Raw genomic sequence first — 26,112 nt, 5'->3', positions numbered from 1 at the left:
CAGCTGATTATACCCCACATTCTGCTACTGACAGACATCTCATCTGCTGCAGAAAATTAAGAGAGAGTCTGAGTTTAAATCTGGGCCGGGCCGGGCGCGGTGGCTCAAGCCTGTAATCCCAGCACTTTGGGAGGCCAAGACGGGCGGATCACGAGGTCAGCAGATCGAGACCATCCTGGCTAACACGGTGAAACCCCGTCTGTACTAAAAAATACAAAAAAACTAGCTGGGCGAGGTGGCGGGTGCCTGTAGTCCCAGCTACTCAGGAGGCTGAGGCAGGAGAATGGCATAAACCCGGGAAGCGGAGCTTGCATTGAGCCAAAATCCGGCCACTGCACTCCAGCCTGGGCGACAGAGCAAGACTCCGTCTCATAAATAAATAAATAAATAAATAAATAAATAAATAAATAAATCTGGGCCGGGCATGATGGCTCATGTCTGTAATTCCTTGAGGAGGCCAAGGTGGGCGGATCACCTGAGGCTGGGAGTTTGAGACTGGCCTGGCCAACATGGTGAAACCCTGTCTCTACTAAAAATACAAAATTAGCTGGGCGTGTTGGTGCGTGCCTATAATCCCAGCTACGCGGGAGGCTGAAGCAGGAGAATTGCTTGAAACTAGGAGGCCGAGGTTGCAGTGAGCCGAGATCACACCACTGCACTCCAGCCTGGGCAACAGAGAGACCTTGTCTCAAAAAAATTAAAAAAAGAAAAAAAAAATTGATACACCCACCATCAGCACCCATTATGCATAGAAACTTCCAAGAGGTCCCTTAACCCCCACACTCATCAGATTATAACTCTCTCTGCTATTTCTTTTAATGGCTTTATTAAGGTTAAAATTCATATACCAAACAACATACCCATTTAAAGTGCACAATTCAGGCCGGGCACAGTGGCTCACACCTGTAATCCCAGCAGTTTGGGAGGGTGAGGCAGGAGGATTGCTTGAGCCCAGGAGTTTTAGACCAGCCTAGGCAACAAAGCAAGACACCGCCTCTACAAAAAATTAAACATTGGCCAGACGCGGTGGCTCACGCCTGTAATCCCAGCACTTTAGGAGGCCGAGGTGGGTGGATCACGAGGTCAGGAGTTCAAGACCAGCCTGGCCAAGATGGTGAAACCCCATCTCTACTAAAAATACTAAAAAAGCCAGGTGTGGTGGTAGGCACCTGTAGTCCCAGCTACTCGGGAGACTGAGGCAGAGAATTGCTTGAACCCGGGAGGTGGAGGTTGCAGTGAGCCGAGATCATGCCACTGTACTCCAGCCTGGACCACAGAGCAAGACTCCATCCCCCTGCCCTCCCAAAAATTAAAAATTAGGTGTGGTAGTGCATACCTGCGGTCCCAGCTACTTGGAAGGCTGAGGTAGGAAGACCACTTGAACCTAGGAGATCGAGGTCATGGTGAGCCATGATCGCGTCACTGCAGTCCAGCCGGGTGACAGAGTGAGACCTCACGTCAAAAAGTAAATTAAAAAGTGCACAATTCAATGGCTTTAATATATTTACAGAATTGTACATCTATCATGATGAGTGATTTCAGAACATTTTCATTACCCCAAAAAAGAAAATTCACAACCTTTAGCAATCACCTTCTAGGCTGGGCGCGGTGGCTTATGCCTATAATCCTAGCACTTTGGCAGGCTGAGGCAGTCAGATCACCTGCGCGCAGGAGTTCGAGACCACTGGGCAACATGGCGAAACCCCGTCTCCACAGTGAAATACAAAAATTAGCCAGGCATAGTGGCAGGCACCTATAATTCCAGCTACTCAGGAGGCTGAGGCAGGAGAATTGCTTGAACCCGGGAGGCAGTGGTTACGGTGAGCTGAGATCCTGCCACTACACTCTAGCCTGGGCGATAAGAGTGAGACTTCTTCTCAAAAAAAAAAAAAAAAAAAATCAACTTCCAATCCCCCTTCCACCCTCAGCTACTAATCTACTTTCTGTGTCTATGAATCTGGCTATTCTAGATGTTTCAGGTAAATGGAATTATACGACGTGGCCTTCACTAACTGGCTTCTTTCATTTAGCAGAAATTTTTCAAGGTTCATCCATGATGTGGGTGGGTATCAGCACTTCATCACTTAATTCCTTTTCATTGCCAAGTAATATTCCATTGCATAGATAGACCACATTTTGTTTATTCATTCATGAACATGTGGATTGCCTCCACTTTTTGGCTGTTGTGAATGACGCTGCTGTGAACATTTGTGTCCGTGTTTTCATGTGGCTGTGTTTTGCCATCATTTCTCTTGGGTACATATCTGAGAGCGGAATTGCTGAGTCATCTGGTAATCCTGTGTTTAATAGTTTGAGGAACTTGCAGAGTGTTTTCCAACTCTCTGTTCTTTTTACAGCCCTGCTTGTCTGCAGGGGTGAAGTTTTTACTCTGGGTCAGGCACTGGGGTGTCTGCTAATCTGATCTTTTTTTTCTGTCTCTTGCATATTTCACCTTATCTTATTTTCTAGATCTCTCAGCTCCTAGATTTCTTTTCTTTGGTTTGTTTTTTTGAGACAGAGTCTCGCTCTGTTGCCCAGGCTGAAGTGCAGTGGCACAATGTTGACTTACTGAAACCTCAGTCTTCCAGGTTCAAACGATTCTCCTGCCTCAGGCTCCCAAGTAGCTGGGATTACAAGTGCATGCCACCTCACCCAGCTAATTTTGTATTTTTAGTAGAGACGGGGTTTCACCATGTTGGCCTGGCTGGTCTTGAACTCTTACCTGAGGTGATCCGCCTGCCTCGGCTTCCCAAAGTGCTGGGAATACAGGCATGAGCCACTGTGCCCGGCTGCTACTAGATTTCTTACATCTCAGTTTTAGAATCCAGCCCAGGGCTGAGTGCAGTGGCTCACACCTGTAATCCCAGCACTTTGGGAGGCTGAAGTTGGTGGATCACTTGAGCTCACAAATTAGAGACCAGCCTGGGCAACATGATGAAACCTCATCTCTACAAAAAAATACAAAAATTAGGCTGGGCGCAGTGGCTCATGCCTGTAATCCCAGCACTTTGGGAGGCTGACCTGGGTGGATCACCTGAGGTCAGCAGTTTGAGACCAGCCTGGCCAACGTGGTGAAACCCTGTCTCTTCTAAAAGTATCAAAATTAGCCGGGCGTGGTGGTGGGTGCCTATAATCTCAGCTACTTGGGAGGCTGAGGCAGGAGAATTGCTGGAACCTGGGAGGCAGAGGTTGCAGTGAGCCAAGATCGTGCCATTGCACTTCAGCCCGGGCGACAACAGCGAGACTCCATCTCAAAAACAAAACAATTAGCTGGGCATGGTGGTGTTCACCTGTAATCCCAGCTACTTGAGAGGCTGAGGTGGAAGGATGGTTTGAGCCTGGGAGACTGAGGTTGCAATGAGTCCAGATCATGCCACTGCACTCCAGCCTGGGTGATAGAGCTAGACTGTATCTCAGGAAAAAAAAAAAAAAAGAATCCACCCCAAGTGTTAGCTAGAATCTCCTTGGTCCCCTCATCAGGATCAGGATGCAGCTCTGATATTGAGTCCGGTTGGGATTAATCCACTGTAACGGGGGCACAGGAAGACACATTGCACAAAGTGGCTGCTGAGAGCCTGTGCTCTGGCCTCCCCTCCACACTGAAGTAAGGGAGGAGAGAGGTGTCAGGGAAGCTGAGACCCAGCATGAGCCCCATACGGGAAGTGGTGCTTCTGCCCTACCTCCACCATTGTTGGATGGTGAAACCATTCCCTGTGTCTTGTCTACCCCATCTGTAAAATGACAGGGTGTGCCCAGAAAGTTCCTAAGGAGCTTGTGAGTTCAGTATCATATGGTTAGAACATGGTAACCTTCAGAACTCCCCACACTGAGACCTGAGTTCTAGGGATTCTCAGGAGAGGGATTCTCAGGAGTGCCAGGTATCTGTCATTGTCATTGTAGAGCTCTCAGCTTGTGGTTCTGGGATTTTGGAGCATATATCGCTCCTGAGGATCTAACATGCAGATGTTCTGACTCTCTCAAGTTTGAGATCACTTGGCACCCCTGGGTTCTAAAACAGTAGATTCCTAAGATGTTCCAAGGGACCAGAATTATTTTGTGTTGCTTTTGAAATTGTTCATACAATCACATCCTTGAAAATGTGTTAGTTTGGAAAGGATAGACCGTGAAAAAGTCTTCATCCAACACATATCCCCAGCTCCCAGTTTCTCAAATACAGCGACTGTTAGGGTTTTTTTTGTTGTTGTTTTTGTTTTTGTTTTGTTTTTTGACAGAGTCTCGCTCTGTCACCCAGGCTGGAGTGCAGTGGTGTGATCTCGGCTTACTGCAACCTCCGTCTCCTGGGTTCAAGCGATTCTCCTGCCTCAGCCTCCCGAGTAGCTGGGATTACAGGCACGTGCCACCACGCCCAGCTAATTTTTTTTTTTTTTTTTTTTTTTGAGACAGAGTCTCGCTCAGTCACCCGGGCTGGAGTGCAGTGGCAGGATCTCAGCTCACTGCAAGCTCTGCCTCCCGAGTTCACGCCATTCTTCTGCCTCAGCCTCCCGAGTAGCTGGGACTACAGGTGCCCGCCACCATGCTTGGCTAATTTTTTTTTGTATTTTTAGTAGAGACGGGATTTTACGGTGTTGGCCAGGATGGTCTCGATCTCCTGACCTCGTGATCTGCCCGTCTCGGCCTCCCAAAGTGCTAGGATTACAGGCGTGAGCCACTGTGCCTGGCCCTGTTACGGGTTTTATATGAATTCTTTTGGAGAGATTTTATTCATAAATAAACATGTAAAAAGATAGATATGAGGGCCGGCGTGGTGGCTCACGCCTATAATCCCAGCACTTTGGGAGGCTAAGTTGGGAGGATCACTGGAGTCCAGGAGTTCGAGACCAGCCTGGACAACATGGCAAAATCCCGTCTCTACAAAAGAAATACAAAAAGTAGCTGGGCATGGTAGTGTGTGCCTATAGTCCTAGCTACTTGGGAGGCTGAAGTGGGTGGGAGGATGGCTTGAGCCTAGGAGGCCGAGGTTGTAGTGAGCTGAGGTCACGCCACTGTACTTCAGCTTGGGCACCAGAGCGAGATCCTGTCTCAAAAAAAGAAAAAGAAAGAAGGAAACTGAAGATACATAAAAACAATAGGTAAATTCTCCCCTTTTGAAACAAGTTATAGTCTTTTGGAGATATTCATATATAAGCAAGTAGATAGAGATATATAGATGCACACTTTTTTGCTTTTGTAGACAAATGATAACACATTGTTGACCCATCTCTTGTCTTGCCTTTTCTACTTTCCAGTCTATCATGAAGGTCATTCTGTATTGGTGCATAAAATGCTTCCTTATTCTTTTTCATAGCTGCATAATTTTCCACTGTGGAAATACCTTGACTTATGTAGTCATTCCCCTACTAAGGGTCTAATGGTGCAGGCCGGGTGGGGTGGCGCACACCTGTGATTCCAGCTACTTGGGAGACTGAGGCAGGAGAATCACTTGAGCCTGGGAGGTGGAGGTTGCGATGAGCAGAGATTGCGCCACTGCACTCCAGCCTAGGCGACAGAGCTGGACTTTGTCTCAGAAAAGAAAAAAAGAGAAGGTGCAATGAATGGCCTGTATGTGCATGATGTCATTGATTTGGAGTTTCTAGGTCAGTATATGTGCGTTGGTAATCTTGAGGTAATTTTGACAGATACTGTCAGAATGGCCCACACAGAGATTGCAGCCCACATGAGGAATTCTCAGGTTCCAACGATCCCCCAGAGTCAGTTCTGGGTTTCCGTGGTGATGCCAGCTCTAAACGGTGCCCCCTCCCCCAGGTGGCCCATCCCCTGCACCCCTGCACCCCAAACGCAGCCCGACGAGCACGGGGGAAGCAGAGCTGAAGGAGGAGCGGCTGCCAGGCCGGAAGGCGAGCTGCAGTGCCGCGGGGAGCGGGAGTCGAGGGCTGCCCCCCTCCAGCCCCATGGTCAGCAGCGCCCACAACCCCAACAAGGCAGAGATCCCAGAGCGGCGGAAGGACAGCACGAGCACCCCCGTGAGTGACCAGGGCTGGGGGGCAGGGCTGGGGGCGCCGCCACCTGTGGCCAGCCTGCGGACACCACCTGAGCCACATTCCTCAGGCCCTGCCTTCATCTCATTCCCCAGGCAGAACTCCTTCTTACCAATTCCTTCTTATACCCATTCATTCATTCAACAAACATTGATCGAGTGCCTCTGTTTGCCTGAGCTCAATTTATACACAAACACTTGATGTTCGTGTATAACGTTCTGTGTCAAAGAAGTGAAGAACATACTCTTGGCAGAAAGGATTTAATACAGGAAATTAAGTGCTTTTAAAAATGTGGGAAGGGCCAGGCATGGTGGCTCATGCTTGGAATCCTGGCATTTTGGGAAGCCGAGGCAGGAGGATCACTTGAGGCCAGGAGTTTAAGAAACATAGGAACACTCTACTAAAAATCAAAAAAATTAGCCAGGCATCATGTTATGTGCCTGTGGTCCCAGCTACTCGAAAGACCGGGGTGGGAGAATCACTTGAGCCCGGGAGGTTGAGGCTACAGGGAGGTTGAGGCTACAGGGAGCTGTGTTCCTGGGTGACAGAGCAAAACCCTGTCTTAATGAATCAATAAATAAAATATTAATAGTAATTTAAAAAATCAGGCCAGGCACAGTGGCTCATGCCTATAATCCCAGCACTTTGGGAGGCAGAGGTGGGCGGATCACTTGAGGTCAGGAATTGAGATCCACTTGGCCAATATGGCGAAACCCCGTCTCTACTAAAAATATGAAAATCAGCCGGGCATGGTGGCGGGCACCTGTAATCGCAACTACTCGGGAGGCTGAGGCAGGAGAATCGCTTGAACCCAGGGTGCGGAGGCTACAGTGAGCCAAGACTGTGCTACTGCACTCCAGAATGGGTGACAGGTGAGACTCCATTAAAGGAAAAAAAAACAGCTGGGTGCAGTGGCTCACGCCTGTACTCCCAGCACTTTGGAAGGCTGAGGCGGGTGGATCATGAGGTCAGGAGATCGAGACCGTCCTGGCTAAGAGAGTGAAACCCCATCACTACTAAAAATACAGAAAATTAGCTGGGTGTGGTGCATCCACCGATAGTCTCAGCTACTCTGGAGGTTGAGGCAGGAGAATCGCTTGAACCCGAGAGGCGGAAGTTGCAGTGAGCCAAGACCACACCACTGCACTCCAGTCTGGGCAACAGAGTGAGACTCCGTCTCAAGAAAAAAAAAAAAGTCGTGGGAAGCAGCAGCAGCTTCCCCAGCTCCTCAGCTCTTCCGGCATCTACATTACATTCTGTCCCACTCCTTGCTCCTCTGCTCTGCACATGTTCAGGAGCCGCCCCACGTGGCTGTGCCTTGGCCTTTCAAGGCTGGTCATGGCAGGTTACTACCAGCCAAGTCCCAGCCTTGACCAGGGTGCACACAGGTATGAGTCTGAGCCAGTTGTGGGCCTAAACTTTTAAAAGCATGGTCGGCTGGGCGTGGTGGCTTACACCTGTAATCCCAGCACTTTGGGAGGCCAAGGGGCGCGGCACGATCACGAGGTCAGGAGATCGAGACCACCTGGCCTAACACGTGAAACCCCGTCTCTACTAAACAATACAAAATAAAAAATGGGCGGGGGCGCGGCTGGGCTCAAGCCTGTTAATCCCAGCACTTCTCTGGGAGGCCGAGGTGGAGGATCACGAGGTCAGGCAGATCGAGACCATCCTGGCATAACCCGGTGAAAACCCCGTCTCTACTGAAAACAATACAAAAAACTAGCCGGCCGGAGTGTGCAGGCCGCCTGCTGCCTCCCAGCTACTCGCGGGAGGCTGAGGCCAGGAGAATGGCAATGAACCTGGGAGGTGGAAGCCCTTGCCAGTGAGCTGGAAGATCCGGCCACTGCCCCACCCAGCCTGGCGGCCCGACAGCAGTGAGACTCCGTCTCAAAAAAAAAAAAAGCCATGATTGGCTGCGCACGGGGCTGGCTTACACCTACACCTGTAGAAATTCCCAGCACATTTGGGGAGGGCCCGAGACGGGTGGATCACGAGTTCAGGAGATCGACACCATCCTGGCCTAACACGTGAAAACCCCATCTCTACTAACAAAATAAAAAAAAAAATTAGCTGGGTATGGTGGTGGATGCCTGTAGTCCCAGCTACTCGGGAGGCTGAGGCAGGGAGGAATGTATGAGCCCGGGAGGCAGAGCTGCACGGTGAGCTTAGATCGCGCCCACTGCCCACTCCAGGCCTGGACAGATGAGGACTGTTTCAAAAAAAAAAAAGGCATGGGTACACCCACACCAGACACAAAATACTTATAGTTATCTTATTTTTACCTAAGATTTTGCTCTTTAACCAAATAGTTGACCGGGTGCGTTGGCTCATCCTTAATCCCAGCACTTTGAGAAGGCCAAGGTGGGTGGATCACGAGGGTCAGGAGTTCTGATACAGTCATGGCCAACCGTGGTCGACCCTGTCTCTATTAATATACAAAAATTACCCAGGCGTGGTGGCGCATGCCTGTAAATCTCAGCACCTCAGGAGCTGAGGAGGAAACTGTTTGAACCCAGGAGCAGAGGTTGCAGTGAGCCGAAGATCGCCACTGCCACTCCAGCCTGGGCGACAGAGGCAAGATTCCATCTCAAAAACAAGACGGCCGGGCGCTGGCACGCCTGTAATCCCAGCACTTTGGGAGCGAGACGGCGGATCACGAGTTCAGGAGATCGAGACCATCCTGGCTAACACAGTGAAACCCCCGTTCTCTACTAAAAAATACAAAAAAAACTAGCCAGGCGAGGTGGTGGGCGCCTGTAGTCCCAAGCTACTCGGAGGCTGAGGCAGGAGAATGGCGTAAACCCGGGAGGCGGAGCTTGCAAGTGAGCGGAGATCCAGCCACTGCACTCCAGCCTCGGTGACAGAGCAAGACTCCGTCTCAAAAAAAAAAAAAAAACAAGACAAAACAAAACAAAATACGTCATAAAATTAAATTTTCGTCAGACATGGTGGTTCATGCCTGTAATCTCCGCACTTTGAGAGCCTGAGGTGGGTGGATTGCTTGAGCTCAGGAGTTTGAGACCAACCTGTGCAAAATGGTGACACCTCTTCTCTACAAAAAATACAAAAATTAGTCCGGTGTGGTGGTGGCACGTGCCGGTAGTCCCAGCTACTTGGGAGGCTGAGGCAGGAGGATCACTTGTGTCCAGGAGGTGAAGGTTGCAGTGAGCCAAAATCGTGCCACTGCACTCCAGCCTGGGCGACAGAGGGAGACCTTGTCTCAAACAAACAAACAAAAAAATAAGTTTTTAAATACTAATTTTTCTTGTACGTACTTGAGAACATTCATCTTTTTAATTTCTTCTTAGTGCTCTTGGTGCCTCTGGGTACCTCCAGTTTATTTTGGTTCTAAACACCCAAGGCAAACCAAGGTCTCACTGCACGGCTGTTTGCAGGGTAGGGGCGTTTCTGCGGAGGTCCCGACCATCAGGAGGAACCCAGCCGTAGTGGCTGGTGGTGTCTGGCTGTTACCAGCGTTTACCAGCCTTGACTGGCTTTGACCGATTGTGACTGGCCTTCAGTGGCGATGCCTGCCAGGGCCCTACTGAAGCTTTTACCGCAAGTGTCCACCTGTTACCAGTGGCAGCCAGCTGTGGCCAGCTTTAACCAGCCTTTACTGGCAATGTCCAGCCATGACCAGTATTAACCAGCAGCAACTGGCTGTGACCGGCTTTGACCAGCCTTGACTGGCCGTGACCACCCTTGGCCAATGGTATCTGGCTGTGACCAGTGGTGTCTGGCCATTACCACTCATGACCAGCTTTAACTGTCCCTGACTGTTGGTGTCTGACCATGACCAGCCTTAACTTGCTGTGACAGGCTTTGACCAGCAGTGTTAGGCCATGACCAGCGGTAGCCAGCAGCAACTGGCAGTGACCGGCTGTGTTTGGTTTGACCAGCTGTGACTCTGCCACCACCTGTGAGGACTGCTAGTCCGTGTTCAGGGCCCTGAACTCCAGGGCTGCACAGAGCCCGGGGTCAGTAGGGAGGGGAGTGGAATGTTGTGAGGGGACCCTGTGGGGATGGGCCAGGAGAGGGTGCACCTGAGGACAGCTCACTGGCCACCTTATACCAGAAGGGCCTTGGGGAAACAGATCTTGAGGGCATCAACTCAACTTCAGGCAGGTGGTACAGGAGGGAGGCGGGGATGCCTGTGTGTCCTGAGTATTCCGGATCAGTACAAATTCACGCCCCTTGGCTCCTCCCCAGCCCCGAGACCTGGAGCTCCACATGGCAGCCTCTGAGGCCCATGTGTCAGAGAGTGATCCATAACCCAGAGAATGGGTGGGAGCAGCAGGGCCAGAGAAGGAGAGGATGAGATGGGAGTGTGGTTAAAGAAAAAAGAAGGCCGGGCGCGGTGGCTCAAGCCTGTAATCCCAGCACTTTGGGAGGCCGAGACGGGTGGATCACGAGGTCAGAAGATCGAGACCATCCTGGCTAACACGGTGAAACCCCGTCTCTACTAAAAATACAAAAAAACTAGCCGGGCGAGGTGGCGGGCACCTGTAATCCCAGCTACTCCGGAGGCTGAGGCAGGAAAATGGTGTAAACCCGGGAGGCGGAGCTTGCAGTGAGCTGAGATCCGGCCACTGCACTCCAGCCCGGGCGACAGAGCAAGACTCCCTATCAAAAAAAAAAAAAGAAAAGAAAAAATTGTAGGAAGGACTGGAGGAGCGGACAGTGGGCAGGATTTGCAGGAACAACAGTCGCAACCACACCGCAGAACTGACCCACCAAGGGAGCTGCTGCTTCTGAGGCTGTCCCAGCACTGATAAATTCAAGAGTGCATTGTTAGGCCGGGCACGGTGGCCTATGCCTGTAAGCCCAACACTTTGGGGGGCCGAGGCAGTGGATCACTTGAGGTCAGGAGTTCAAGACCAGCCCGGCCAACATGGCAAAATCCCGTCTGTACTAAAAATACAAAAATTAGCCTGGCATGGTGCACGCCTGTAATCTCAGCTACTTGGGAGGCTGAGGCAGGAGAATTGCCTGAACCTAGGAGGCGGAGGTTACAGTGAGCTGAGATTGCGCCACTATACTTCAACCTGGGTGACAGGGCGAGACTCCGTCTTAAAAAAAAAAAAAAAAAGTCCGGGCGCGGTGGCTCACGCCTGTAATCCCAACACTTTGGGAGGCCGAGGTGGGCGGTTCACAAGGTCAGGAGATCAATCGAGACCGCGGTGAAACCCCGTCTCTACTAAAAATACAAAAAATTAGCCAGGCGCGGTGGCGGGCGCCTGTAGTCCCAGCTACTCAGGAGTCTGAGGCAGGAGAATGGCGTGATCCCGGGAGGCCGAGCTTGCAGTGAGCCGAGATCGCGCCACTGCACTCCAGCCGGGGGACAGAGCGAGACTCCGTCTCAAAAAAAAAAACAAAAAAAACCCCAACACATTGACATGGCTGTAACCCAAGACTCAAAAACCTCATCCTCCATCAGTCAAAAGAGCTTATTGATGCCCAGAGGGCTGGACAATGGGCAGTAGGGCCCTGCTGAAGCAAAGACCTTCATCTCATAGCCTTGCCTGTGTGAGCTGAAGTCAAAGCAGGCAGGACAGCAGCTGCTGCCCCATTTACACCTTCCAGATCTTCATGAGTGCAAAGATTGGCAGAACCCAACTTGTATGCAGAACCTGAGCTGCAAAGGACTCTGGGAAATGTAGACTTGGCTTTCCTGCATCTGAGTTCCCAAGAACAGCATAGTATGAAAATATCCTCAATATAGGAACAGGAGAGTGGAGGCAACTGGACATGGTGGCACACACATGTAGTCCCAGCTATTGGGAGGCTGAGGTGGGAGGACTGCTTGAGGCCAGGAGTTTGAGACCAGCCTGGGCAACATGTTGTGATCCTATCTCTTAAAAAAGAGAAAAAGGGTGGAGGCAGTTTGAGAAAGTGGCCAGGATTCTGAAGCCACGTAGAGTTTGAATTACATTAACGAGCCGTGTGACCTTGGGCAAGTAACTTCATCTCTCTGAGCTTCAGTGTCTCACTCTGTGAAATGGGCTCATTAGAGAACCTGGGTCATTGTGAGGATCTTGTAAGATCTCAAACGTGAGGTACTTCACATACTGGCACAGTAAGCACTCAGTGAATGAGAGCTATTGTTATTGCTAAACAAAACCCACACTTTAAGAAGGTTAAAAAAAAAGAAAAGCAAATAAACCTCAAAGAAAGTAGAAGGGACCAGAAGTGGTGGCTCATGCCTGTAATCCCAGCACTTCGGGAGGCTGAGACAGGAGGATTGCTTGAACCCAGGAGTTGTAGACCATCCTGGGCAACACAGACCCTATCTCTGCCAAAAATAAAAATTAGCTAAGTGTTGTGGCACATGCCTGAGGTTCTAGCTACTTGGGAGGCTGCAGTGAGCCATGATCACACCACTGCACTCCAGCCTAGGCATCAGAACAAGACCCCATCTCAAAAAAAGGGAGGAGGCATTAAAGAAAATAAATCAGGGAAGGAGAAGGAAGAGGTACAATAAAGCAACAAAACCTAAAGTTGGTTTTTTGAAAAGATTAATAAAATCAGTCTGGGTGCAGTGGCTCATGCCTGTAATCCCAGCACTTTGAGAGGCTGAGGCGGGTGGATTACTTGAGGTCAGGAGTTTGAGACCAGCCTGGCCAGCATGGTGAAACCCTGTGTCTTCCAAAAATACAAAAAATTAGCTGGTTGTGGTGGTGCACGCCTGTAATCCCAGCTACTTGGGAGGCTAAGGCAGGAGAATCACTTGAACCTGGGAGGTGGATGTTGCAGTGAGCCGAGGTCATGCCATTGCACTCCAGCCTGGGCAAAAAGAGTGACACTCTGTCCTAAAAAATAAATAAATAAAATCCAATGGATCCCTGGTAAAAATCAATTAAGGAAAAAAGACAGCAAACATGAATTACCAGTATCCAAAATGAAAAGGGGAACTTTGTTCTAACATTAACAGATAGTAAGATGATATTAGGAACTACTTTATGCCAATAAATGTAACAACTTAGATGAAATGGACACATTACTTTAAAAACACACTGTATCAAAACTGACACAAGAAGAAATAGAAAACCTGAACAGTCTTATATTCTTGTTAAAGAAATTGAATTCATAACTGAAAACCTTCCCCATAAAGAAAATTTCCGGCTCTGATGACTCCCACCAGTGGAATTCTTCCAAACACTTAAAGAAGAAATAACACTAACCTTACACAAACTTCCAGAGAATAGAAAAAGAGGGCTCTCTGCCTAACAGGTTTATGAGGCAGCATAATCCTGATATTCCCTATGTTCCCAGAGCTCACAGCCCAGTATAGGATGGGGATGTATATGAGAAGAGACATTGATAGCACAGTGATTGAAGCTGCAGTGGGGAGCCCAGGGACCTGTGGGAACCCAAAGGAGGCACGTGACTCAGCCTGGGGCCGGGGGTGGTGGTAGATTATGAACTGACACCTGAAAGATATGTAGGAGTGAGTCAGGGGAAAAGGTAGGAGGAATGTTCTAACAGGTGAGACAGCCAGTGCAAAGGCTAGGCACAATGACAGAATGTGGCATGAATAAGTACGTTAGGCCGGGCACGGTGGCTCAAGCCTGTAATCCCAGCACTTTGGGAGGCCGAGGCGGGCGGATCACAAGGTCAGGAGGTCGAGACCATCCTGGCTAACACAGTGAAACCCCGTCTCCACTTAAAAAATACAAAAAATTAGCCAGGCGAGATGGCGGGCGCCTGTAGTCCCAGCTACTTGGGAGACTGAGGCAGGAGAATGGCGTGGACCCGGGAGGCGGAGCTTGCAGTGAGCTGAGATCCGGCCACTGCACTCCAGCCTGGGCGACAGAGCGAGACTCCGTCTCAAAAAAAAAAAAAAAAAAAAAAAAAAGAATACGTTAGCAAATGTTTGGTGTGGCTGGGCCGGACCTTGAGAAGGTGGGCATTGCTGGGAGAAGAGCAGTGGACAAGGATGCCCCCTGGAAACCTTCCCTGCCTCGTTTTCCCTCAGTGTCACCCTCTTCTCCGGGCTCCCGGGGTCTCCCTTGACTCAGCCTAGGTGATTGGGATTCTCATGAGCCTTTCACGTCTTTGAGACCTTTGACCATTTCCTACTCACCCTGGCTTCCCACACGAGCCCCTGACTCATTCGTCGATGGGGAGGGCAGAGAAGGGAAGAGGGTGGAGCGCAGGGGCGTGTCTTCACCCCCTCACTCCCTTCCTGGCCGTGTCTCCTACAGAACAACCTCCCTCCCAGCATGATGACCCGCAGAAACACCTACGTTTGCACAGAACGCCCGGGGGCTGAGCGCCCGTCACTGTTGCCAAATGGGAAAGAAAACAGGTACGGAGGGGGCAGCAACAGGGTGAGGGGTGGGAAGTAGGGGGTAGGTGAACAGGACCTCCCTTGATCTGAGATGATAGGCGTTGGAGGCTGGTGCTGTGGGGACCGGGGCCCAGAGAGGGAGTGTATCTGCCCTGCCCTTGGCCATGTGCCCTTGCCATGTACCCCCCTGAAAATCCTCCCCACTTAATTAATTAGTCTTCAGCACCAGGAAAGCAGTTGGCCCTGTTCTCCGCCTACAAGCCTTGGGAACCTGAATTGATTTTTTGAATGATCCATTTTTAGAACTTGAGAGAAGCCCCAGAATGTCACAGCTTCAGCATCATCTGGTTGGCTGGTTTTCCAGCTTGTTGGCCTGAGTCTGTGAGGTCTCTTCTAGCTGGCAAGGGAGATAAACCAGTTCAGACTGGCTGGAGCAGAGAGAGGGAAGGGATTGGTTCACATCACAGGTCAAGGCCAGTCAGAGTGGGGCCAGCTCCACGACGAGGACGCTGACACCCACCAGGACTGTAGGGCAGATTGATGGCCAACACCAGGGCACACTGTGGGATGCACCTGATTAGTGGATGCAGATCTTCCCACTGGGTGTGGGCGGGGGAATGAGGTAGTTAACAGTCACGATTCTGTGAATACTCAGTTCTGAGTTCGAATCTTACCTCTGTGCTCGCACTGCTAGCAGAATGACTGGGTAAATCTCTGAGCCTCTGTTTCCTCCTCCATAAAATGGGCTTGATGCTGTCTGGGCACGGTGGCTTACGCCTGTAATCCCAGCACTTTGGGAGCCGAGGTGGGCAGATCACCTGAAGTCAGGAGTTTGAGACCAACCTGGCCAACATGGTGAAACCCTGTCTCTACTAAAAATACAAAAATTAGCCAGGAATGGTATCATGCGCATATAATCCCAGCTACTCAGAAGGCTGAATAAGGCAGGAGAATCGCTTGAACCTGGGAGGCAGAGGTTGCAGTGAGCTGGGATTGCGCCACTGCACTCCAGCCTGGGCCACACACGGAGACTCTGTCTCAAAAAAAAAAAAAAAAAAGGCAGGTCGGTCTTTTTTACAACCCTGTAATCCCAAACACTCTTGGAGGCCGAGACAGGCAGATCACGAGGGCAGAGATCGAGACCCATTCCTGGTAACATAGGTGAACCCCGTCTCCTACTAAAAATACAAAAAATTAGCCAGACCGTGGTGGGGGGCCTGTAGTCCAGCTACTCAGGAGGCTGAGCAGGAGATATGGCGGGAACCCGGGAGTGGACTGCAGTGAGCCTAGACGGCACCACTGGTACTCCAGTCCTGGGCGACAGAGCAAGACTCCATCTCAAGAAAAAAAAAAAAAAAAAAAATGGCTGATGCTGTCTAAGCTTCCAGGCCCCATTAAGAGATCCAGTAGAGATCAGGTTTCCTGTACCATGGCTACTGGGTCTGATGCTTAAAGGCCTTCATTTCAGGACTGAGAGTGCTTTCCTTGGTAGTTATCAAATAAAATAAAGCAGCTTCATGTCTATCACCTGGCTCAAGCCCCTAACAACTCTGTAGTAGAGTCTATATCTCATTTTACAGCTGAGAACATAAGGCCTAGGAGGTTAAGTAACATTGTCCCAAGGGCACACAGCTGGAAGTCAAGAAGCAGATTCCAACTGGACTCCAGAATCTATTTGTAACCACCATAGATATATGCCTTCCAGTCTGCTCAAGAATATAGAACAGTTAAATTACGACTCGACAAAAAAATTTAAATTAAAATTTAAAAACACAAAAAATAAAATTATAGAACTCAGCTGCTGTAAACAAAAACAAAGAGATCCCAGGGTATAGTAATTTAAATAAAAAGGAGATTTAGGTCCAGAGGGTCCTCCAAGGACCCCAGTAAGTTACTTCCCAGCCCCAACAATGATTCCACTCTGGACGAGGCCACTGCCAGCTGCCATCATTGTCTCTAATCCCAGCAAGAATTGGAAAGAGCAGGACAAGCAGCAACCCTTTTTTTTTTTTTTTTTTTTTTTTTTTTTTGAGACGGAGTCTCGCTCTGTCCCGGGGCTGGAGTGCAGTGCAGGATCTCAGCTCACTGCAACTCCCGCCTCCCGGGTTTACCATTCTCCTGCCTCCACCTCCCGTAGCTGGGACACAGCGCCCGCCACCAGTCGCCCGGTCTAGTTTTTGTATTTTTTTAGTAGAGACGAGGTTTCAGCAGTGTTAGCCAGGATGGTCCCTCGATCTCCTGACCTGTCGTGATCCCGCCCGTCTGCGCCTCCCCAAAGGCTGGATTACAGGCTGAGCCACCGGCGCCCGGCCTAGCAGCAACATCTTTTTAAAAAGGCGTGACCCGAAGATCTACAGAGCACTTCTTCTGCTTATATCCCATTGGCTGGAGCATGGTCACATGACCATCCCTAACTGCAAGGGAGTCTGGGAAATGTAGACTCTGGCTGGGTGGCCGTGTGCAGTGCTCATACTCTTAGGGGTTTGGTTACCAAGAGCAAAACAGGGAGGATGGATTCTAAGGGAGAAGTAACAGCCTGTGCCACAATCAGGATTCTCTGAGATCCAGGCTGGGCCTGAAGTCCCTGGGAGGATAGAAATTGGAGGTCTGGGCTGGGTGCAGTGGCTCACGCCTGGAATCCCAGCACTTTGGGAGGCCAAGGCGGGTGGATCACCTGAGGTCAGGAGTTTGAGACCAGCCTGGCCAACATGGGGAAACCCCATCTCTACTGAAAATACAAAAATTACCCAGGCGTGGTGCTGCATGCCTATAGTCCCAGCTACTCAGGAGGCTGAGGCAGGAGAATCATTTGAACCCTGGAGGCGGAGGTTGCAGTAGCCAAGATGTCACCTTCAGCCTAGGTGACAGAGTAAGACTCTGTCTCACAAAAAAAAAAAAAAAAAAAAACCCAGGCATGGTGGCACACACTTGTAATCCCAGCTACTCGGGAGGGTGAGGCAGAAGAATTGAACTCGGAAGATGGAGGTCTGGCCCTTGTTGTCAACGAGGAGGGTCCGAGGGGCTGGAGGAGGGTCCTGGGACAGTGGGACCCCCACTGCTCAAATTATCATAGTGAATGCAGGTATCCTTGACCTTTACATCTTTCCCTTTCCTGATTTTAGATGATGGGAGTTCAGATAGCAAAGTGTTTGCCAAGTTGATTTGGTTCCTGAGGTTTCGGCAAATAGCAAGGAAGTCACCCAAAACTTTCTGTGCATCTATTCAGTTGCTGTGTTTGGAGAGAGGAGAGTTGTGATAGGAGATGGTTTGGAGGGGGTAGAGTTTGAAGAAGGGACAGTTTGAAGGAGGGGTAATAGGAGAGGAGAGTTAGTAAAATAATGCTAGGATTGTATAGTGCACAGCCTGCACAACTGTACATTGCAGCCCTGTCTCTGAGTTCCAGGCTGGTTGCAGTCCCTGGTCTCAGGACAGGATTATGAAGAATCAGAAGGACTGGGGTCCTGGCTTGCCTCAGTCCCCCACCCTGACTTGTCTCTCTCTGCCCACAGCTCAGGCACCCCACGGGTGCCCCCTGCCTCCCCTCCAGTCACAGCCTGGCACCCCCATCAGGGGAGCGGAGCCGCCTGGCACGCGGCTCCACCATCCGCAGCACCTTCCACGGTGGCCAGGTCCGGGACCGGCGGGCAGGGGTGGGGTGGTGGGGTGTGCAGAATGGGCCCCCTGCCTCTCCCACGCTGGCCCATGAGGCTGCACCCCTGCCCGCCGGGCGGCCCCGCCCCACCACCAACCTCTTCACCAAGCTAACCTCCAAACTGACCCGAAGGTGAGCTCCGCAGGGATGGCAGAAGCGGGGTGGAGCAGGGTAGGGGGCTGATGGGACCTAACCTGTCTTCTACTCTGCTCTGTCTCCTGTACCCGAACATTTCCTCCTTCTCCTCCTCCTCCTCCTCCTCCTCCTCCTCTTCCTCTCCTCCTCCCCTGTCGTCCCTCACCGCCCTCCTCACACTGCAGGGTTACCCTCGATCCCTCTAAACGGCAGAACTCTAACCGCTGTGTTTCGGGCGCCTCTCTGCCCCAGGGATCCAAGATCAGTAAGTCCCATCCATGCCCTGTTCTTGCTGGCTCTGCCTCCCTGTCTGCATGTCTCACCTGTGTGTGCGGGCATTGGGGAGGGGGCTCTGTAGATGTGAGTGGAGTACAGGGTCAGTACGTGGGGTCTGGTTTTTCATTTACTCACAGAAGCATAGCCTCTGGAGCCAGATTTGGGGGTTCAAATGGCAGTTACTCAAGGTCTCTGGGCCTCACTTTCCTCTTCTGTAAAATGGCTATAGTAATAACAGTACCTGTCTCCTAGGGTTATTGTAAGGACTAAATGAAGTGATGTATGGACTGAGCTTAGAACCTTGCCTTGGAAAGTGCTTTACATGTGTATTAGTTATTAATTGCTATTATTCATTGAGTCCTTACTGTGTGCCTGGCACTGTCCTAGGCCCTGTAGTAGAGGGTGAGCAAAAGTATAAAACTTCTGCCCTGGCAGAGCCAACATTCTATTAAGGGATCTAGACAGAAAAAGAAATCAGTAAAATATACTTATTATATAGACGTCTAGGTAGTGGGAAGTAACGAAGAAGAAAAATAGAATAGAAGCCACATTTGGTGGCTCATGCCTGGAATCACAGCACTTTGGGAGGCTGAGGCGAGTGGATCACTTTAGCCCAGGAGTTCAAGACCAGGCTGGACAACACAGCAAGGTCCTATCTCTACAAAAAATAAATAATTGGCCGGGCATGGCGACTGCACCTGTAGTCCCATGGACTTGGGAGGCAGGAGGATCACTTGAACCCAGGAGGTCGAGGCTGCTGTGAGCTATGATCATCAGTCCTGGTAACAGAGGAAGACCCTGTCTCTAAAAAAAAAAAAAAAAAAATAGAACAGGTAGGGGAATGAGAGGTGTGGGGAAGGGAGGGGTGCAGCATTAAATAGGCAGGCCTCTGGATGAGGTGGCTCAGACCAGTAATCCCAGCACTTTGGATGGATCGCTTGAGTCCAGGAGTTTGAGACCAGCCTGGGCAATGTGGCAAAGCCCCATCTCTACCAAAAAAAAGAAAAAATTTGTGGCACGCACCTGTAGTCCCAGCTACTTCAGGGGCCAAGGCAGGAAGATTGCTTGAACCCGGGAGATGGAGGCTGCAGCCAGCCGAGATCACGCCACTCCTGCATGTCAGAGTGAGACTCTGTCTCAAAAAAAGAAAGAAAAAAGGGCAGCCTCACAAAGGTGTTGTTTGGGCAAAGCATGATTGTATATGTGAGTGTGTGTGTGCGCACGTGTGCGCGTCTCTCTCTGGCCACTTCTCTATATAAGGGTGTGTCTCTGCCCACTCCCCTCCCTTTCATCTTCCACATTCTTCAGTATCTTTCCTGTGACCTGCACTAACCCATTTCAGAATGAGCCCCATTATGGGGATGGACAGGGAGATCAAATCCTGTCTCCGGGCCCTCGCCAGCCAGCCCAGAGGGACTGGGGTTGAGGCAGGGGCTGCTCAGAATCCCGGAGGCAGTGGGTTGGGGGAGGTGGGTTCCCTATGTCCAGATTAGACACTCTGTCCCCCTCCCCTCCCCTAGGGTCGCAGACGAACCTGAGAGAATCGGGGGACCTGAGGTCACAAGGTGAGTGCTTGGGCCTACCCCCGACTGCCACACCAGCCCTTCCCCTCTCCTGCCTCCGCACCTCCTGACACTTACCCCAGGGAATTAGATGGGGCCCCAGTCTCATCCTGCAAGGCCAACTTCCTGAAATGCCCTATGGCCCCTGCCTTCTCTGCCAGCTCTTCTCATTCCCACCCCATCACAAGCACCTTCTCTTGACCATCTTAAACTTCAGCCTCTGACCGGGCGCCATGGCTCATGCCTGTAATCCCAGCACTTTGGGAGGCCGAGGCAGGCGGATTACCTGAGGTCGGGAGTTCAAGACCAACCTAACATGGAGAAACCCTGTCTTTACTAAAAGTACAAAAATTAACCGGGCGTGGTGGCGCATGCCTGTAATCCCAACTACTCGGGAGGCTGAGGCAGGGGAATCGCTTGAACCTGGGAGGCAGAGGTTGCGGTAAGCCGGGATCGTGCCATCACACTCCAGCCTGGGCAGCAAGAGCAAAACTCCGTCTAAAAAAAGAAAAAAAAAAAAAAAGCCTGATCTCATCTACAACTCAACTTCTGGTCAATGCCCCCACCTCCTTTTGCTTCTCATCCAGTCATGGCACAATGTTTGCCTGGCACCTCAGGGCCAGCAGGAGGCAAACATCTGTACAGACCCAGATCATGATTTTAGGCTTTGAGGGCCAGGCACCCTCTGTCACGCCTGTTCAGTTGTGCCACTGGAGTGCAAAAGCAGTCATATTCAACACAAAACAAATGGGTATGGCTGTGTTCCAATGAAACTTGATTTACAAAAGCAGACAGCACCGCAGTTTGCCAAGCCCTGGTTTAGTCTGAGTTCCCGGTTTAGAGACCCAGGTGGAAACCCGAGCCTTGCCAGCAGCTGCAACAAACTGCTAAGGGTGACTCTTATTGGCTGGGACTAGGTCACATGCTCATTCCTAAGCCAATGTCTGCAGCCAGAAAGGAGACGTACTCTGGTTGGTCAGACCTGGTCATGTGGTCACCCTTGATCCGAGCACAGAGATCGGAAGTAGAATGCTCTCCTTCACCCAAGTTGAGGGGTGGCCACACGGAAACAAGGGGGGCTAGCCCTGGGATGCTCATCCAGTGCAGCACTCTCGTACTTCAGGCGGGACAGTTCTTTGTTGTGCAGGGCCCTCTTGCACATTGGAGAATGTTTATCATCTCTGACCTAACCTATCCCTAACCTAGTCAATGTCAACAGTGCGCCCATCCTAAGACGTGACAAAAAGCCCCCAGAGGCCGAACACAAGTGGCTCATGCCTGTAATTCCAACAACTCAGGAGGCCAAGGCAGCAGGATCACTTGAGCCGAGGAGGTCAAGGCTGCAGTGAGCCGTGATTGCACCACTGCACTGCAAGACCCTGTCTCAAAAAAAAACTAAAAAGTGGCTGGGCACTGTGGCTCGCGCCTGTAATTCCAGCACTTTGGGAGGCCAAGGCGGGTGGATCACATGAGGTCGGGAGTTTTGAGACCTGCCTGGCCAACATGGTGAGACTCCGTCTCTACTAAAAATACAAAAATTGGGCGTGGTGCCTGTTCTCCCAGCTACTTGGGAGGCTGAGACAGGAGAATTGCTTGAATCCGGGAAGCAGAGGTTGCAGTGAGCCGAGATTGTGTCATTGCCCTCCAGCCTGGGCAACAAGAACGAAACTCTGTCTCACACACACACACACACACACACACACAACGGGCGCGGTGGCTCACACCCGTAATCCCAGCACTTTGGGAGGTCGAGGCGGGCGGATCACGAGGTCAGGAAATCGAGACCGTCTGGCTAACACAGTGAAACCCTGTCTCTACTAAAAATACAAACAAAAACAAAACAAAACGATTGTGGTGGCGGGCGCCTGTAGTCCCAGTTACTCGGGAGCCTGAGGCAGAAGAATCGCTTGAACCAGGGAGGTGGACCTTGCAGTGAACCGAGATCGCGCCACTGCACTCCAGCCTGAGCGACAGAGCGAGACTCTGACTCAAAAAAAAACAAAGGCCGGGCACGGTGGCTCACGCCTATAATCCCAGCACTTTGGGAGGCCAAGGCGGGTGGATCACCTGAGGTTGAGAGTTCGAGACCAGCCTAACCAACATGGAGAAACCCCATCTCTACTAAAAATACAAAAATTAGCCAGGGCCGGGCGTGGTGGCGCATGCCTGTAATCCCAACTACTCAGAAGGCTGAGGCAGGAGAATCGGCTTGAAGCCAGGATGGCTTGGAGGTTGTGGTGAGCGAGATCGCGTGCAATTGCACTCGCCAGCCCTGGGTAACAGAGCAAAACTCCCCTCTCAAAAAAAAAAAAAAAAAAAAAAAAAAGAAAAAAAAGCAGAAAGAAATTTCTCATTCAAACCATGTGGCCAAGCCAGGCTGGTAGGGCCACCCTGATCTGTGCAATCATTCACGTCCCCAGGTTCTTCCATCCCCATTCCCTAGAGCCGTTATGTCATCTTCACAGTTGAGGCTGGCCTGTGCCACTGCTAAGTCCAGCTCATGGGAGATGTGGGACAGGAGAGCCTGGAGCATGCAGGTTCTCTGAAGGAACTGATGTGGATGGCACACCTCACTTCTGCTCATGTCCCAGAATTTAGAGACAGGGTCACACCTGGCTGCAAGGGATGCTGGAAAGTGTGGTCTCTAGCTGGGGGTCAGCTCTGTTCCAGTTGAAACTGTCACTGGCATAGCAGGGGAAGAAGTTTTTTGAGGGGATGGCTAGGAATCTGTCCCAAATTGGGAAGAGGTATCCCTTCAGCCCTCCACCACATTCCTCTTTGCTCCCATCTCTGACCCCTGATATCTTCTCGCCTCAGTTGCCATCTACCTTGGGATCAAACGGAAACCGCCCCCCGGCTGCTCCGATTCCCCTGGAGTGTGAAGCTGACCAGCTCGCGCCCTCCCGAGGCCCTGATGGCAGCTCTTCGCCAGGCCACAGCAGCCGCCCGCTGCCGCTGCCGCCAGCCACAGCCGTTCCTGCTGGCCTGCCTGCACGGGGGTGCGGGCGGGCCCGAGCCCCTGTCCCACTTCGAAGTGGAGGTCTGCCAGCTGCCCCGGCCAGGCTTGCGGGGAGTTCTCTTCCGCCGTGTGGCGGGCACCGCCCTGGCCTTCCGCACCCTCGTCACCCGCATCTCCAACGACCTCGAGCTCTGAGCCATCACGGGCCCAGGGCCCTTCCTCTTCCTCTCCCTTGTCCCCTTCACTTCTAAAGGAGGGGAAGGGGCCAGGGAGGGAAATTCTCCCTTTATCATCACCTCAGTTTCCCTGAATTAGATTTGGGGGCAAAGATTGTCCCCTCTGCTGTTCTCTGGGGCCGCTCAGCACAGAAGGATGAGGGGGCTCAGTGGGGGGAGCTGGCACCTTCCTGGAGCCTCCGGCCAGTCCTGTCCTCCCTCGCCCTACCAAGAGGGCACCTGAGGAGACTTTGGGGACAGGGCAGGGGCAGGGAGGGAAACTGAGGAAATCTTCCATTCCTCCCAACAGCTCAAAATTAGGCCTTGGGCAAGGGCAGGGAGAGCTGCTGAGCCTAAAGACTGGAGAATCTGGGGGACTGGGAGTGGGGGTCAGAGAGGCAGATTCCTTCCCCTCCCCTCCCCTCACGCTCAAACCCCCACTTCCTGCCCCAGGCTGGCGCGGGGCACTTTGTACAAATCCTTGTAAATACCCCACACCCTCCCCTCTGCAAAGGTCTCTTGAGGAGCTGCCGCTGTCACCTACGGTTTTTAAGTTATTACACCCCGACCCTCCTCCTGTCAGCCCCCTCACCTGCAGCCTGTTGCCCAATAAATTTAGGAGAGTCCCCCCCACCCCAGTGCTGACCCTAGGATTTTCCTTCCCTGCCCTCACCTGCAAATGAGTTGAAGAAGAGGCCTGGGAATCCAGGCAGTGGTTTTTCCTTTCGGAGCCTCGGTTTTCTCATATGCAGAATGGGAGCAGTGGGGGTGGGAAGGTAAGGATGGTCGTGGAAGAAGGCAGGATGGAACTCGGCCTCATCCCCGAGGCCCCAGTTCCTATATCGGGCCCCCATTCATCCACTCACACTCCCAGCCACCATGTTACACTGGACTCTAAGCCACTTCTTACTCCAGTAGTAAATTTATTCAATAAACAATCATTGACCCCTGCCTACTCCATGCCAGGTCCAGTGCTGGACACACAGACATGAAGCCCTGTGTGGGAGACATGGATTCTGATACAGACACTGGACAGGGGAGTCCAGAAGAGAAAGTGGGCAGGGTGGGGTCACTGGGGAAGATGCTCTAGAGGAATTAATGCTGCAGTGGGGTGTTGAAGGATGAGTAGGAGTTGGCTAGGCATTGCGTTTGCCCTGGGCAAAAGCCCAGAAGTGAGAGTATGTGGTATATCTTCAGAGAACTGGGTAATTTCAGTGTGGCTACTGTGTTGGGCATGGATGGAGAATTAACAAGAGAAATGCTGTATTAGGACTAATAATCCATCTACACTGCTTAAGCAAAAAGGTATTTGTTGGCTTAGGTTACTTAATATTACAGGGGCACCTGACTTCAGGTAGATTTGATCTAGGCATCAGACCATTGCATCTATTTTTCAGTGTAAGCTGAATTCTAGTAGTTTTTATCAAGTAAGTGCACCTTTCCTGATGGCACAGATGACTTCAGCAGTTAGAAATTTCTATCCCTCCAGCTTTCTGCAGCAGAAAGATCCTCATTGTCAGTTTCCCAGCAAAAGTCCCAGGGCAGACTGTCATTGGCCCAAATGGGCCATGTGATTTTCTCTAAACCAATCACTGTGACTCTGGAGTGGCCAGACTCATACTTAGAACTGCACTTAGTAGGGGTTCCTCAAAGGAAGGTCAGGAGTCACGAGCAGGAGAAAAGGCATGGGAGCTGGACAGATTATAGTGGTTGAAAGCTGTGCAGTACAGAAGGGGAGAGCTTATTCACACAGTGCCTTTGGGGCCAAAATGAATAAGCTGGACTTTCTCCCCATGACACTGGGGAGCCATGGAAGTTCAGGGTACTTCAGGGAAGAGGCTTGGTCAATTACTGAGAGCATCCTCTGTGCTGGGGACACAGTGGTAATCAAGACAGCCCCAACACTGCCCTCATAGAGCTCACAGTCCAATGGAGGAGGCAGACGTGTCCTCAGGCAGCAACTGGGCAGGGCTGGTGTAGGGGAGTCCAGAAGTGATGCCTGCCTCAGCCAGGGAGGGCTTCCTGGAGGAGAAGGAGCCAGCTAGACATGGATAGGAGTGCATTTTAGGCAGAGCGATTGGCACATACAAGGGCCAGGGAGCAGGAGAGAGGACACATTCTTCAACAAATGGCATGTGACTTGGTAAGTGTAGAATTGCTGTGAGGTATGGGGCTAGGGGCGTCAGTAGGGCTTTGAAGGTTATGGACGAGCCTGGGCTTTCTTCCAAGGGCATTGGGGGAACCATGGCAAGGTTGTGGGCAGTGTAGAGATGGGCGGGTTTGTGCTATGTGCAGGGTGGAAGGGAGGGAAGTTAGCAGGTCAGAAGAGCAGGAAAGAGGTCTGGGCCCGACAGATGGGGAAAGCACGGATAGATTTAAGAGAGTCCTCTGAGGCAAAGTGGGGGGGACATGGTTACTGACAGGTGTCTAGACTGTGGATTTGGCTGGCTCAGATGGTCCCCACTGGCATGTGTGGTCTGTGTAGCCTCTGGGTGTGGAGCTGGCATCTTCAACTGGGGACAGTACAGTAAAGAACATCGCAGCATCTCACAGGTTCTGCGTACCTTGATGTTTGGGATCTCTTCTAACCTTTCCTTTAGTAATCTCCCTGGGAACTTTTGGGGACATCCCTAGGCCTCAATTTCCCCTCTGTAAAACAGGGCAGATTGAACTACAAGGGCCCTTAATCTTTGTGACTCTTCAGGTTTGAAAAAGCACCTTAGGTTCCTGAGGGCTCTGTCAGGTCTTCCATTTACTCCCGCCTCACCTTTTTTTTTCCCCCTAAAACCTTTGTCTTTTGGGGCCCACCCACTGTGTCCTTAGAGACATTGGCCTGTTTGGCTGGGTGGAGGTGATTGACATGTCCAACGCCCAGTGCTTGTTCAGATACTGTTTGACTCCTATTAATTCTTCTTCTCCCTCCACCAATTGCTCTACCATGCCTCTTTCCTGTTCCTTCCTGGGACTGAGTTCTCCAAAATGCTTATCCCTAAAGACTTCATGGAGATGCTCAGACTCAAAAGT

General features: G+C 51.2%; 1 protein-coding gene across 1 annotated transcript in view; it reads left to right on the top strand.

The window, feature by feature from the left end:
• Positions 1-24,043, top strand: part of MARK4 (microtubule affinity regulating kinase 4) — a 56,563-nt gene extending 32,520 nt beyond the window's left edge. The window contains 6 exon segments of the mRNA XM_017874278.1: positions 5,743-5,981; positions 14,204-14,307; positions 17,799-17,824; positions 17,827-18,073; positions 19,873-19,917; positions 22,732-24,043. Coding sequence (XP_017729767.1) covers positions 5,743-5,981; positions 14,204-14,307; positions 17,799-17,824; positions 17,827-18,073; positions 19,873-19,917; positions 22,732-23,068 — 998 coding nt within the window. The 3' untranslated portion in view covers positions 23,069-24,043.
• The last annotated feature ends 2,069 nt before the right edge of the window (positions 24,044-26,112 follow it).

This window comes from Rhinopithecus bieti, unplaced genomic scaffold, assembly GCF_001698545.2.
Source record: "Rhinopithecus bieti isolate Rb0 unplaced genomic scaffold, ASM169854v2 scaffold_7888, whole genome shotgun sequence".
NCBI lineage: Eukaryota > Metazoa > Chordata > Mammalia > Primates > Cercopithecidae > Rhinopithecus > Rhinopithecus bieti.
This window is presented reverse-complemented; position numbering and strand designations above follow the sequence as displayed.